The sequence below is a fragment of the Leuresthes tenuis genome, unplaced genomic scaffold (assembly GCF_036924035.1).
Source record: "Leuresthes tenuis unplaced genomic scaffold, fLeuTen1.0.hap1 SCAF_5, whole genome shotgun sequence".
NCBI classification, from domain to species: Eukaryota; Metazoa; Chordata; class Actinopteri; order Atheriniformes; family Atherinopsidae; genus Leuresthes; species Leuresthes tenuis.
In genome coordinates, this window is record NW_027325359.1 from 619,633 (window position 1) to 635,525 (window position 15,893).

The 15,893-nt window shown below is 43.8% G+C and overlaps 1 protein-coding gene across 1 annotated transcript in view; it reads left to right on the forward strand.

The window, feature by feature from the left end:
- Positions 1-13,963, forward strand: part of ferry3 (FERRY endosomal RAB5 effector complex subunit 3) — a 28,897-nt gene extending 14,934 nt beyond the window's left edge. Inside the window, exons 7-14 of the mRNA XM_072385383.1 lie at positions 189-295; positions 395-592; positions 4,074-4,202; positions 4,916-4,984; positions 5,059-5,261; positions 11,579-11,636; positions 11,873-11,940; positions 13,129-13,963. Coding sequence (XP_072241484.1) covers positions 189-295; positions 395-592; positions 4,074-4,202; positions 4,916-4,984; positions 5,059-5,261; positions 11,579-11,636; positions 11,873-11,940; positions 13,129-13,221 — 925 coding nt within the window. The 3' untranslated portion in view covers positions 13,222-13,963. The remainder of the gene's footprint in view (positions 1-188; positions 296-394; positions 593-4,073; positions 4,203-4,915; positions 4,985-5,058; positions 5,262-11,578; positions 11,637-11,872; positions 11,941-13,128) is intronic.
- The last annotated feature ends 1,930 nt before the right edge of the window (positions 13,964-15,893 follow it).

Below are 15,893 nucleotides of genomic sequence, written 5' to 3' on the forward strand. Positions count from 1 at the left end.
TTTTAACTCATTTCTTTCCTTGAACCATCATGTTCTGTGTTAGAAACTAGCTCATATCGCCCTGTAAGAGTCGCGTAAGTCTCCTCATCCCTGCCCTGGGACCCTCTCAGCGATGAGCATTCATAAGCTGATGGATAGATGGCTGGCCTGTGTGTGATATCTATTCAAATGGACTGATTTCTTTCCAGTGAGGAGATTAAGGTGCAGCCCAGCCAGCTGTCAGAGGCAGCAGATTCAGGGCCGAGGATGTTTGAGGAGCAGCCTCAGCTGGAGGAGAGCTTCACCATACACCTTGGTACTTGACCTCCTGTGTGCTTACCTCCCTTTCGTATTTTCTTGCCTTTTTCCTGTAGAAAACCCGGCCTTTAAAAGAATCTTTGTGCTTTTTCTTCAGGGGCACAGCTGAAAACGATGCACAACCTGCGGCTCGTCCGAGCAGACGTGCTCGATTTCTGTAAACACCGCCGGCACGGCAGCAGTGGAGCGAAGCTGCGGCGCCTGCAGACGGCGCTTTCGCTGTACTCGTCCTCACTCTGCGGGCTGGTGCTGCTGGTGGACAACAGGGTCAACTCCTACAGCGGCATCAAGAGAGGTCAGCCGCTGTGGCCGGTGAAGGCAACGCTCTGGTCTTCGTTATGTTTTATTGTGTTTTGGAGGATCTAATTCATGAGATTAATTCAATTCAATTCAGTTCAACTTTATTTATATGGTGCCAGATTACAACAATTGTCATCTCAAGGCACTTAAGTAATATAGTCCAATTCAAGCCAATTGGAATTCAATTCATTGTAATCATAATCCAATTAATTCATATGGAGCCAATTCAAAAATAATATCCGAGCTAAGGAAACCAACAGATTGGACCGAAACTTGTCTTCAGTCCAATCTCCCGTCCTGAGCCTGAGGGACTGTGGAAAGGAACGACTCCCTTTAACAGGAAGAAACCTCTGGCAGAACCAGAACCAGGAAGAAACCTCTGGCAGAACCAGAACCAGGAAGAAACCTCTGGCAGAACCAGAACCAGGAAGAAACCTCTGGCAGAACCAGAACCAGGAAGAAACCTCTGGCAGAACCAGGAAGAACCCTCTGGCAGAACCAGAACCAGGAAGAAACCTCTGGCAGAACCAGAACCAGGAAGAACCCTCTGGCAGGACCAGAACCAGGAAGAAACCTCTGGCAGAACCAGGAAGAACCCTCTGGCAGAACCAGAACCAGGAAGAAACCTCTGGCAGAACCAGAACCAGGAAGAAACCTCTGGCAGAACCAGGAAGAAACCTCTGGCAGAACCAGAACCAGGAAGAAACCTCTGGCAGAAGCAGAACCAGGAAGGGTGTCCATCCGCCTGGACCAGCTGGGGTTTGAGAAGACAGAAAAGAGGGAAAAGAGGGGGGAAAAACACCATAACACCATTCAAAGGATACCTGCTGGAACAGGGAAACACAAGTTAATAACCACAATAATGTCACATGGACATAAAATCATTTGAGAAATTAAACAGGAGGAAAAAGAGCAAAGTGAGGAAAGGTGTGACAGATGAGGTCCCCCAGCAGGCTGGGCCTATAGCAGCAGAACTATGGGATGTTTCAGGCTCACCTGAGCCATCCCTAACTATCAGCTTTATCAGAAAGGAAAGTTTCAGCCTGATCTTAAAAATATTTTAGATTCAAGACTCAAGAAGCTTTATTTATCCTGAGAGAAACTGCTGTGCAACATCCAAAAAATATTATATATATTATTATATTATATACAATTGATTGAATATACAATATTTGATTAGGAGAAACCTGAAATATTGATTCTAATTCCCACAGATGAGGTCATTTGAGTCTAAATGGAGGGACTGTGGGAACCACAAGGAAACCTGCAGTCTGGGCCTATAGCAGCTTAACTATGGGATGTTTCAGGCTCACCTGAGCCATCCCTAACTATAAGCTTTATCAAAAAGGAGAGTTTCAGCCTGATCTTAAAGGTAGAGAGGGTGTCTGCTTCCTGAAGCCAAACTGGCAGCTGGTTCCACAGAGAGGGGCCTGATAACTGAAGGCTCTGCCTCCCATTCTGCTTTTAGGGGCCTGATAACTGAAGGCTCTGCCTCCCATTCTGCTTTTAGGGGCCTGATAACTGAAGGCTCTGCCTCCCATTCTGCTTTTAGGGGCCTGATAACTGAAGGCTCTGCCTCCCATTCTGCTTTTAGGGGCCTGATAACTGAAGGCTCTGCCTCCCATTCTGCTTTTAGGGGCCTGATAACTGAAGGCTCTGCCTCCCATTCTGCTTTTAGGGGCCTGATAACTGAAGGCTCTGCCTCCCATTCTGCTGTTAGGGGCCTGATAACTGAAGGCTCTGCCTCCCATTCTGCTTTTAGGGGCCTGATAACTGAAGGCTCTGCCTCCCATTCTGCTTTTAGGGGCCTGATAACTGAAGGCTCTGCCTCCCATTCTGCTTTTAGGGGCCTGATAACTGAAGGCTCTGCCTCCCATTCTGCTGTTAGGGGCCTGATAACTGAAGGCTCTGCCTCCCATTCTGCTTTTAGGGGCCTAATAACTGAAGGCTCTGCCTCCCATTCTGCTTTTAGGGGCCTGATAACTGAAGGCTCTGCCTCCCATTCTGCTTTTAGGGGCCTGATAACTGAAGGCTCTGCCTCCCATTCTGCTTTTAGGGGCCTGATAACTGAAGGCTCTGCCTCCCATTCTGCTTTTAGGGGCCTGATAACTGAAGGCTCTGCCTCCCATTCTGCTTTTAGGGGCCTGATAACTGAAGGCTCTGCCTCCCATTCTGCTTTTAGGGGCCTGATAACTGAAGGCTCTGCCTCCCATTCTGCTTTTAGGGGCCTGATAACTGAAGGCTCTGCCTCCCATTCTGCTTTTAGGGGCCTGATAACTGAAGGCTCTGCCTCCCATTCTGCTTTTAGGGGCCTGATAACTGAAGGCTCTGCCTCCCATTCTGCTTTTAGGGGCCTGATAACTGAAGGCTCTGCCTCCCATTCTGCTTTTAGGGGCCTGATAACTGAAGGCTCTGCCTCCCATTCTGCTTTTAGGGGCCTGATAACTGAAGGCTCTGCCTCCCATTCTGCTGTTAGGGGCCTGATAACTGAAGGCTCTGCCTCCCATTCTGCTTTTAGGGGCCTGATAACTGAAGGCTCTGCCTCCCATTCTGCTTTTAGGGGCCTGATAACTGAAGGCTCTGCCTCCCATTCTGCTTTTAGGGGCCTGATAACTGAAGGCTCTGCCTCCCATTCTGCTGTTAGGGGCCTGATAACTGAAGGCTCTGCCTCCCATTCTGCTTTTAGGGGCCTAATAACTGAAGGCTCTGCCTCCCATTCTGCTTTTAGGGGCCTGATAACTGAAGGCTCTGCCTCCCATTCTGCTTTTAGGGGCCTGATAACTGAAGGCTCTGCCTCCCATTCTGCTTTTAGGGGCCTGATAACTGAAGGCTCTGCCTCCCATTCTGCTTTTAGGGGCCTGATAACTGAAGGCTCTGCCTCCCATTCTGCTTTTAGGGGCCTGATAACTGAAGGCTCTGCCTCCCATTCTGCTTTTAGGGGCCTGATAACTGAAGGCTCTGCCTCCCATTCTGCTTTTAGGGGCCTGATAACTGAAGGCTCTGCCTCCCATTCTGCTTTTAGGGGCCTGATAACTGAAGGCTCTGCCTCCCATTCTGCTTTTAGGGGCCTGATAACTGAAGGCTCTGCCTCCCATTCTGCTTTTAGGGGCCTGATAACTGAAGGCTCTGCCTCCCATTCTGCTTTTAGGGGCCTGATAACTGAAGGCTCTGCCTCCCATTCTGCTTTTAGGGGCCTGATAACTGAAGGCTCTGCCTCCCGTTCTGCTTTTAGGGGCCTGATAACTGAAGGCTCTGCCTCCCGTTCTGCTTTTAGGGGCCTGATAACTGAAGGCTCTACCTCCCAGATTAATGTTTTGGTTTAGGCCTTCTTGCCGGTTCTAGATAATCAAACTGACCTCAGTGACCTGCTTTCACCTTTCAGTTTGAGCAACCTGCTCCAGAACCATCCATTTCTTCGTATTTAGCCCGTTTTCCTTCATCATTTCGTCCCTGACCTGTTCCTCGTTGATCTCCAGACTTTGCAACGGTGGCAAAGGAGTGCACAGACTTCCACTTTTCCTGCCTGGAGGAGCAGCTGGAGGAGGTGCAGCAGGTGCTGCTGCTTGCAAGGAACCAGCGGAGCAGCAAGCAGAAGGACCAACCTGGTTAGTGAGCTGAGTGACTCATCCTCAATCTGTTTGTTTCTCAGCTTCGCTGATGACTGAGGTGTCTTTTTTATTTATTTTCTAGTTTATATAATGCCAAACTGATGGTTGCATTACTGGCCTTGTGGTGCAATCAGCTGTGCCATCTTTGAGTTGCTGTTTTATGTTCCCACATCTCATTATATCTCATTATAAACTGTAAGATTGCCACCTTCCATGTGGGAGATCTGGGTTCAAATCCCCGGCATGAAAGGTATTACCTCCAGTAGGGGTCCTTAGGCAAGACCCCCTTTACCCTACCTGTAAGTTGCTTTGGATAAAAGCTAAATGCATAAACATATTCAGAGGTTTATGTTGAACTTTCTTGATTTGATATCCAGGAAGATGAGAAGAAAATCTTTGTTTTTATTGTGGAAACGTGAGAGTAAAGCTCTTTTATTTAATAAAAACCTGCTGTAACACGGCAGTATCACTGAAGGTTTATACAGCAGACCTTCTTAGGGAGCTGGATCATTTCAGCAGTAGTAGAAAAGGATTAAACAGAATGTGCAGAAGTACAGGAAACTTTGTCCAGATCCTCATCACAGCCTAAGTTCAGTGGAATGTTTCTGTAGAAACGTTCCTGTTGGCTTGAAATCCGTCTGAAATATTAAATAAATCATACTTTCACATACTTTTCATGCAGTTTTTGCAGTTATTCTCTATGTTTACAGAGAGTCGAAAGAATGGAGTTGATGATAAGAGCAAAACGGTGGAAAGAAACCCCTCAAATATCTTACCAGGTAACTACATCCTGACCAGCAACTTAACAGCTTCTTCATCATAATCTGTCTTAATCTGTCCCGTCTTCTTCAAGGTGAGTTTTATATCTCACGGCACTCCAACCTGTCGGAGGTCCACGCCGTCTTCCACCTCTGTGTGGACGACAACGTGCGCTCGGGTAACATCACGGCCCGGGACCCGGCCATCATGGGTTTGAGGAACATCCTGAAGGTCTGCTGCACACATGACATCACCACCGTCACCGTTCCTCTCCTGCTGGTCCATGATATGTCCGAGGTGAGAGTTAACCGACAAAGTTAGGCCCAGTTTTCAAGCTTCAGTGCAGGAATAAACCTCAGTACTGCTGAATAAGAGCAAAGTGAGTGTGACTTAGGCTTTTTATTTCATAGAGAAGGCGTAATTGGAGGAAATAAGCTTCTCGACATTCTTAAAGGCACAGAGAGACGTCTCTTGTCTGCTGGCCTTTGGCGAGTCGTTCAAGCTTTGTGGAACCACAAATGAGAGCAGTCTGGATTGTGCACAGGACTGGCAGCACCAGATGGCATTCCTGAGAGGAGCACAGTGGTCAAGAGGGAGCATAACCCCGTATGACTGAGTTTAAATAGCAGGGTGCCGACTGCCAACCCAGAATTCACTCTGGAGGCAAGCATCTGGGGCGTGAATTTGATTCAGTGGCTGCAGGTAGCCTGGGGAGTTCAGTGAGTTGAATAAATGTGTTGTGGACTATTTCTTGTAGCAGTAATACCTAAATTTGTTTGTTTTCACTTGGATTTAAAGCATTTAGATTTGGGAAATGAGTCCTCTGATGAAGTCTCTCAGAAGTTGATGTAGCACCTTCCATCAGGGTTGTGCTCAGGTGTTAAGGCTTAAATGGTTTAGTCTCTGAAATGCAGGCTTTAAAGCATCAGGATGAGTCCCAATAAGACTTCTCCTACTCCCAGAGGTCAGAATATGGCGTCTTTTTTTTAACTTTATTCAGGTTTGTCAGACCATCAAACATAAAGTGAGGTCATCCCACAATAAAACGATGAAAATCCAGTGCAAATAAAGCTTTAAGTTGGATGTTTGCTGCTGTTTGGTTGCCACACAGCTCTGATGTTTGTGTGAGATTCATCTTTTAGATGAGCCCTGCTTAGATAAGGGTCCTTATTGTTTATATGTAAGATTCAGTGTTAAAAGGGCGGCAAAAATACGCATAAAAGCCACAATAATAGTGCTTTGTTCACCATTTGTTGCTGGTTTGGATATTTTCTGTCCCCAAGCTCTAGTAAAGGTGAAAAGAAGCAGAAACATGGATGTACAGCACAGCTCTGTGAGGATTTCCTCAGCCTGCTGGCCGTGAAAGCGTCTTTTTTAAACTTTATTCAGGTTTGTCAGACCATCCAACATAAAGTGAGGTCATCCCACAATAAAACGATGAAAATCCAGTGCAAATAAAGCTTTAAGTTGGATGTTTGCTGCTGTTTGGTTGCCACACAGCTCTGATGTTTGTGTGAGATTCATCTTTTAGATGAGCCCTGCTTAGATAAGGGTCCTTACTGTTTATATGTAAGATTCAGTGTTAAAAGGGCGGCAAAAATGTGCATAAAAGCCACAATAATACTGCTTTGTTCACCATTTGTTGCTGGTTTGGATATTTTCTGTCCCTAAGCTCTAGTAAAGGTGAAAAGAAGCAGAAACATGGATGTACAGCACAGCTCTGTGAGGACTTCCTCAGCCTGCTGGCCGTGAAAGCGTCTTTTTTAAACTTTATTCAGGTTTGTCAGACCATCCAACATAAAGTGAGGTCATCCCACAATAAAACGATGAAAATCCAGTGCAAATAAAGCTTTAAGTTGGATGTTTGCTGCTGTTTGGTTGCCACACAGCTCTGATGTTTGTGTGAGATTCATCTTTTAGATGAGCCCTGCTTAGATAAGGGTCCTTATTGTTTATATGTCAGATTCAGTGTTAAAAGGGCGGCAAAAATGCGCATAAAAGCCACAATAATACTGCTTTGTTCACCATTTGTTGCTGGTTTGGATATTTTCTGTCCCCAAGCTCTAGTAAAGGTGAAAAGAAGCAGAAACATGGATGTACAGCACAGCTCTGTGAGGACTTCCTCAGCCTGCTGGCCGTGAAAGCGTCTTTTTTAAACTTTATTCAGGTTTGTCAGACCATCAAACATAAAGTGAGGTCATCCCACAATAAAACGATGAAAATCCAGTGCAAATAAAGCTTTAAGTTGGATGTTTGCTGCTGTTTGGTTGCCACACAGCTCTGATGTTTGTGTGAGATTCATCTTTTAGATGAGCCCTGCTTAGATAAGGGTCCTTACTGTTTATATGTAAGATTCAGTGTTAAAAGGGCGGCAAAAATGCGCATAAAAGCCACAATAATAGTGCTTTGTTCACCATTTGTTGCTGGTTTGGATATTTTCTGTCCCTAAGCTCTAGTAAAGGTGAAAAGAAGCAGAAACATGGATGTACAGCACAGCTCTGTGAGGATTTCCTCAGCCTGCTGGCCGTGAAAGCGTCTTTTTTTAAACTTTATTCAGGTTTGTCAGACCATCAAACATAAAGTGAGGTCATCCCACAATAAAACGATGAAAATCCAGTGCAAATAAAGCTTTAAGTTGGATGTTTGCTGCTGTTTGGTTGCCACACAGCTCTGATGTTTGTGTGAGATTCATCTTTTAGATGAGCCCTGCTTAGATAAGGGTCCTTATTGTTTATATGTAAGATTCAGTGTTAAAAGGGCGGCAAAAATGCGCATAAAAGCCACAATAATATTGCTTTGTTCACCATTTGTTGCTGGTTTGGATATTTTCTGTGCCCAAGCTCTAGTAAAGGTGAAAAGAAGCAGAAACATGGATGTACAGCACAGCTCTGTGAGGATTTCCTCAGCCTGCTGGCCGTGAAAGCGTCTTTTTTAAACTTTATTCAGGTTTGTCAGACCATTAAACATAAAGTGAGGTCATCCCACAATAAAACGATGAAAATCCAGTGCAAATAAAGCTTTAAGTTAGATGTTTGCTGCTGTTTGGTTGCCACACAGCTCTGATGTTTGTGTGAGATTCATCTTTTAGATGAGCCCTGCTTAGATAAGGGTCCTTATTGTTTATATGTCAGATTCAGTGTTAAAAGGGCGGCAAAAATGTGCATAAAAGCCACAATAATACTGCTTTGTTCACCATTTGTTGCTGGTTTGGATATTTTCTGTCCCCAAGCTCTAGTAAAGGTGAAAAGAAGCAGAAACATGGATGTACAGCACAGCTCTGTGAGGACTTCCTCAGCCTGCTGGCCGTGAAAGCGTCTTTTTGTTTGCGCTGTCTCTGCTTGTTTATTCATCGCACTCTCAGGTCTGGTCTAGCTTGTTCATCGCGGTATAACCACCCTTTTCAGCTAAAAACCAGTCTGTTGACTTTGCATCAGATTAAAAGTACAGCAAAGCTGAACAAAGTGTCCGATGAACCTCTATCAAGCAGACTTCAGGCCAAAGTCTGGTCAGAATAAAGGGATTTTTCTGTAGCAAGTTGAATCCATTTCAGTTATTTGGCTAATTAAAGATCCCAAATAATAAAGACGAATGCAGGATCCCACAGGAGGGAACGCCACTTCTCACCAAGCCTCCGTCTGCAGAGCACTCCTGCCACAACATGCCCGCTGCAGCCTCTCTGCTCGCGTCTAATGGAGAAGAAATGGTTTATATAACCAAAGCGTTTTGATTTCCTCAGCCTCGGGAGGATGAGGGTTTTAATTGACAGCTTCTGTTTTCGCATCCAAACTTTTCCATCTTCATTTAAGGCGTTTCTCGTGTAGGAGAGATGTGTTTTTACAAGCCTGCTCTTGGGTTTCAGAGCTGAGACAACCGGTGTGGTTTGTTCTGCAATCAAAGTACGACGAGGCCGCTCCTCTCAGTCTTATTTTTAGGTGTTTTTGTCTTTCGGAGCATTTTTAGTGCATTTTTAGTGCATTTTTAGTACATTTTTAGTACATAGAAGATTTGACACGTGGCATTATAATGCATGTTTGAATGCTTGTGGAGAGGAAACGCTTTTTTTAGAGACCACAGCTGCTTTTAGTGCTTTCTGCCAGCTCAACTCCTCACTGGAGCCTGCTTCAGTGGGATCAAACACTGCAGAATATACTGTCCTATTAGTTTCCTTCTCCTCGGTCTTTGGGGCAGTCGACATGGGTCTGAACACGAAGATCGTTCCCAACCACGCCTGCAGCGTTTGGATATGGGCTGCTGACTCGGAATGGGAGCAGCAAGTTTCCCAGAGGGTGTGAGGTTGTGTGTGACAGCTTATGTGACACTCCTAGCTTTGATCAAAGGTAGATTGCAGAGATGACTAGTCTCTGAGGTCACTGTGCGGCCCGGAGCCAAACTCACTCCGAACTGAAAGGAGGGGAGCGGTAACCTGCTCAGAAAGTACTGAAAGGGCATTAAGATCTTTTCTTTTGGAACAAAGTGACAAGCTTAATTATATGAGTTGACATATTCAGGTTAAACATGGTTTCCTGGCAGGAGACTTCATAGCGTTGCATTGTGCTTTAATATAATTTAGGATAAATCCCACCTTCAAATGCAATCTTCGTTTTTTTTTTTTCAATTAAATTTTATTTATAAAGCGCCAGATTACAACAATTGTTCAATCTCAAGGCACTTAAATAATATTCAAGCCAATTGGAATTCAATTCATTGTAATCATGATCCAATTAATTCATATGGAGCCAATTAAAAAAAATGAACTTTTGGCCATAATTTCTTTTTGTTTACAGCACAAAGTGTTAAATAGTATAAAATCGCCTTCATCTAACATATTACTTTAGCTGTTGTTTTAACATCCTCGATTTGGAAAGAAGAAACCTCTGGCAGAACCAGAACCAGGAAGAAACCTTTGGCAGAACCAGAACCAGGAAGAAACCTCTGGCAGAACCAGGAAGAAACCTCTGGCAGAACCAGAACCAGGAAGAAACCTCTGGCAGAACCAGACTCAGGAAGAAACCTCTGGCAGAACCAGAACCAGGAAGAAACCTCTGGCAGAACCAGAACCAGGAAGAAACCTCGGGCGTTTTAATTTCAGCTGTTAATATAATTTAGGATAAATCCCACCTTCAAATGCAATCTTCGTTTTTTTCTTTTCAATTAAATTTTATTTATAAAGCGCCAGATTACAACAATTGTTCAATCTCAAGGCACTTAAGTAATAAAGTCCAATTCAAGCCAATTGGAATTCAATTCATTGTAATCATAATCCAATTAATTCATATGGAGCCAATAAAAAAAAAAAAGAACTTTTGGCCATAATTTCTTTTTGTTTACAGCACAAAGTGTTAAATAGTATAAAATCGCCTTCATCTAACATATTACTTTAGCTGTTGTTTTAACATCCTCGATTTGGAAAGAAGAAACCTCTGGCAGAACCAGGAAGAAACCTCTGGCAGAACCAGAACCAGGAAGAAACCTTTGGCAGAACCAGAACCAGGAAGAAACCTCTGGCAGAACCAGGAAGAAACCTCTGGCAGAACCAGAACCAGAACCAGGAAGAAACCTCCGGCAGAACCAGAACCAGGAAGAAACCTCTGGCAGAACCAGAACCAGGAAGAAGCCTCTGGCGTTTTAATTTCAGCTGTTAATATAATTTAGGATAAATCCCACCTTCAAATGCAATCTTCGGTTTTTTTTTTTCAATTAAATTTTATTTATAAAGCGCCAGATTACAACAATTGTTCAATCTCAAGGCACTTAAGTAATATAGTTCAATTCAAGCCAATTGGAATTCAATTCATTGTAATCATAATCCAATTAATTCATATGGAGCCAATTAAAAAAAAATGAACTTTTGGCCATAATTTCTTTTTGTTTTGTATTAAGTTTTAATTTAGTGAACGATTACAGCACAAAGTGTTAAATAGTATAAAATCGCCTTCATCTAACATATTAGAATATTGTTTTAACATCTTCGATTTGGAAAGAAGAAGCAAAAAATGTGACTAATATAAAAGTTCTTCCTAAACAGGTAGTTTGGGTGAAAGTTGGTGAACTTTACCTTTACTATTCTTTAAATGACCATATTTTACAGTATAAAAGGACTGAGGATTCCTCCTTTGCACCAGGTTTTCTGAACGTTGGCCGGAAGGTTTTTCTGGAGTCTTTCCAACAAACAACCTGACGCCAAGGCTTGGCCTCCCCCTGAGCAGCAGAAAAATAGTGATAGTGGGATCTTATTTCCTGACTGAAGTGCTCTTATCCAGCGTAATAAACAGGCACCCTAATTTGGTGAAATTTAATCTGCTTTTCATCCTCAGTCTACTCTATTGTTGCCTCTCTCACCCTTGCAGGTGGAATTGTTTTTTCCCAGGAAGCAGTTTCAGAATTTGCAGAAAAAGACTGAAAAAAGATTATAATTTTATACCATGAACCAGTTCTACTGGCAATATATGGAATTATATCTATATATACACCAGTCTTTGCTGTTTATCTTCAATATATCCACGTGTATTTCCTATTAATCCTGTTGTAAATACATTAGAATGGTGGATATTAACCTGCTTGACCAATAAAGGGTCATTTCAAACAAAACAACTCACCGTCTCATCGCTCTGCAGGAGATGACCATCCCATGGTGTCTAAAGAGGGCCGAGCTGGTATTCAAATGTGTCAAAGGTAAAGTTATATCACATTTAGATCACTGCTTTTTCTATTTCACCTTGTACTGTGCAGGTTTTTGACTGAATTTGAACAAAACTTTAGCTCTGTGCCATTTGTTTTGATCTTAAAGTGTTAAAAGCAGTTAATTCCATGCTTAAACACATGATAACAGAAGGGCTATATATGGCATATGTGTAATTTAAAGTGGATAGATATTCATTTACATGCAAGTTAAAGGGTTTCGTTTGCAGGTTTTATGATGGAAATGGCCTCGTGGGATGGAGGAATATCACGCACAGTCCAGTTCCTGGTGCCAAAGGTAAGAGCAAAAAGATGGTTGAAATCAACTTGATCAAATTGACTTGTGAAAAGAAAAAGAACAGAACTTCTCAGAGAAGTCCAATAATAACCAACCAGGTTATTGTTCACCAGACCAGGAGCAAGGAGACTCCTTCTGTCCCCACAGCCCTGGCAGACGAGCAGCCTTCATTTATATTTAGGTGACCTGTGTTAAACGCTCCAGAGCAGGAGATGGGGCCACAGAGACTCCCTATTTACACGTTTGACCTTTGACCCACTATTCAGAACAGCGAAAGCAGGAATTCCTTTGCCCTGTACGAGTATTTTTGGCTTCACAGCCTCTAGGTTAGGATGCACAATTGTTCTTTGATCGATTGCCTTCCAGTGATTTCAAAAGAAATATGTACCCAAGGCCTCACAGGTACACAACGTCACAAAAGGCACACCTGGTCCTGCAGCGCATACCTTTGAAAGCTTGAAAAGCTTGCCGTAAATCATAGATTACAGAGCTTTAGGGTTCTTCTCTACTGTATTTACACTGTTGTGATGAAAGAAATCTCAGACTCAGTCACAGTAATGTGCGACAAGCAGGGGGATTACTTTCCAAAACCGGGGGGGAAGCAGTTTCACTTTCTTATGAATCTGCATCGAACAGTTTAAGTGTAAAAGATGAAAAGTTTTCAAACCAAGTGACTGATGGCTGCCGCTGTGCGTCGGGCTCAGCTGGATGCTGCATACCGACAGCTTTTGTGGTTTGTCGGGAAGGCAGGAGAGCCTATAGCGTGATCTCATGTTGACAGGATGAGAGGAAAATGAGCGGCATCAAAGGCCCCCGACCATATCGGCTTCCTGTCAGCTACATGCTCAGACACAATTCAGAATAGCAGCCTCTGAAGCAGCATTGTTGCCCACACCTCCGTCTAAATATATGCAGCGTGTTTGTGTGGGACTTTGCTTTAAGATTGCTTAACATTCTTGTTTGACGGGTGGCAACGCTTAGAGTGACACGGTATGTGTTAAAGTCACAGCTGCTGGAGCCTGAGGGGAAATGACCCTGTGAACCAAAAGGACACTTTGGAGGCTAACAGCTAACGGTTAGCGCTACATGAACTGCTCCAGATGTGCTCAGTTATCTGATTTAAATGGTTTCCCTCCAGTCTGTGTTCCCGTTGCTCTCTAATCTTCTTGTTTCTCTTTGTGTTGCCAGAGTATCTCAGAAGAGATGTTTTACCAGTTGAGCAACATGCTGCCTCAAATCTTCCGCGTCTCCTCGACATTAACTCTCACTTCGAAGCACTGATGGGTTTCTGCACCGCATCCAAACGGAGAAATTAAGATCATGAGGAAAGAACAGATTGCTTGATTTGCCTCTTGCAAAATAATTATGTTATGGTGGCATTATAGCACTTAAAAATGAGGATTTTACGTGGCTGGAGTCATTTTTAGGTTCCTGTTAGCATCTTTATTAGGAGCTGTGCAGAAAGAGGGTCTCAGCCTCACCAAAGCAGCAGCTACAATTATCATTTCAAGTCTCTCGGGTGCGGTTTTGATGACAAGAGCATTATTACATCGGCTGAAAATATTCCAGTTTTCCTTTAAAGTTGTAATCTGTCACTTTGCTCGTGTTCAGGCGACAGCGTAGCAGGGGATTTAGCTTTTGAAGTTGAACGTTGGGAAAATGTCAGCCAAACCGAGCGGATAAAGAAAATGTGAAAATACAATATTGTTTACTTGAGTGTGACCCGGCAAATCTGGGTTAGACTTCTGACAGTTTGCAGCTCTGCTAAATGGGACTTTTGATGTGTTTCCGCCACATAGAACCATACAGATGGATTTAATCAGAGTGTGGAAAACATCCCAGATCCTGGCTTAAGGAGAAATAGAAGTTTTAATCTCATGCTTCTTCCACACAGCAGTGGCATGAATGTGGGAGCCTCTTTGGGCCCTCCCCTCTACCTGTATGACAGCAGATGGCACTGTTCCTGAAGACAAAGATGTGAAAAAGATGAGCTCAAACTTCTGCAAACTTAAGCCTATAAAAAGAACAGAGTTTTAATGAGCATCTGCTGCCCATTGAGTCATCTCAAGGTGTTAATTCTCTATCAGATGTGTTAAAGCCTGCTTATATTTCTCCTGTATTTTTACGTTATGTGTACATTTTTATGTTTTAATAAAAAAATATAACACAATCACCACCTGATCTCTTGTATGTCCTTCATGAAACCCATCATTAACTTAATTTTTTGTCTTTTTTGTACCTGGCTGCGACCAGTGATGCACTATTACTGACTATTGATGGGTTACCCACATAATTCAATTCAATTCAATTCAATTCAGTTCAGTTTTATTTATATAGCGCCAGATTACAACAATCGTCATCTCAAGGCACTTAAGTAATAAAGTCCAATTCAAGCCAATTGGAATTCAATTCATTGTAATCATGATCCAATTAATTCATATGGAGCCAATTCAAAAATAATATCCGAGCTAAGGAAACCAACAGATTGGACCGAAACTTGTCTTCAGTCCAATCTCCCGTCCTGAGCCTGAGGGACTGTGGAAAGGAACGACTCCCTTTAACAGGAAGAAACCTCTGGCAGAACCAGAACCAGGAAGAAACCTCTGGCAGAACCAGAACCAGGAAGAAACCTCTGGCAGAACCAGGAAGAAACCTCTGGCAGAACCAGGAAGAAACCTCTGGCAGAACCAGAACCAGGAAGAAACCTCTGGCAGAACCAGAACCAGGAAGAAACCTCTGGCAGAACCAGACTCAGGAAGAAACCTCTGGCAGAACCAGAACCAGGAAGAAACCTCTGGCAGAACCAGGAAGAAACCTCTGGCAGAACCAGAACCAGGAGGAAACCTCTGGCAGAACCAGAACCAGGAAGAAACCTCTGGCAGAACCAGAACCAGGAAGAAACATCTGGCAGAACCAGAACCAGGAAGAAACCTCTGGCAGGACCAGGCCCAGGAAGAAACCTCTGGCAGAACCAGAACCAGGAAGAAACCTCTGGCAGAACCAGGAAGAAACCTCTGGCAGAACCAGAACCAGGAGGAAACCTCTGGCAGAACCAGAACCAGGAAGAAACCTCTGGCAGAACCAGAACCAGGAAGAAACATCTGGCAGAACCAGAACCAGGAAGAAACATCTGGCAGAACCAGGAAGAAACCTCTGGCAGAACCAGAACCAGGAGGAAACCTCTGGCAGAACCAGAACCAGGAAGAAACCTCTGGCAGAACCAGAACCAGGAAGAAACATCTGGCAGAACCAGAACCAGGAAGAAACCTCTGGCAGGACCAGACTCAGGAAGAAACCTCTGGCAGAACCAGAACCAGGAAGAAACCTCTGGCAGAACCAGGAAGAAACCTCTGGCAGAACCAGAACCAGGAGGAAACCTCTGGCAGAACCAGAACCAGGAAGAAACCTCTGGCAGAACCAGAACCAGGAAGAAACATCTGGCAGAACCAGAACCAGGAAGAAACCTCTGGAAGAATCAGAACCAGGAAGAAACCTCTGGCAGAACCAGAACCAGGAAGAAACCTCTGGCAGAACCAGAACCAGGAAGGGTGGCCATCCGCCTGGACCAGCTGGGGTTTGAGAAGACAGAAAAGAGGGAAAAGAGGGGGAAAAACACCATAACACCATTCAAAGGATACCTGCTGGAACAGGGAAACACAAGTTAATAACCACAATAATGTCACAGGGACATAAAATCATTTGAGAAATTAAACAGGGGGAAAAAGAGAGCAAAGTGAGGAAAGGTGTGACAGATGAGGTCCCCCAGCAGTCTAAGCCTATAGCAGCTTAACTATGGGATGTTTCAGGATGTTTTGATCCATACCGTTCGTTAGAATTAAATTCCTTCATGTTAATTCATCTCATCTTGTCAGAAATGTTGCCACAGCTCTTTACTTTTGTGAATATTAGGAACAAAGCTGACGGCCAGCTTCAGCTGGGGTTACAAATCTTTT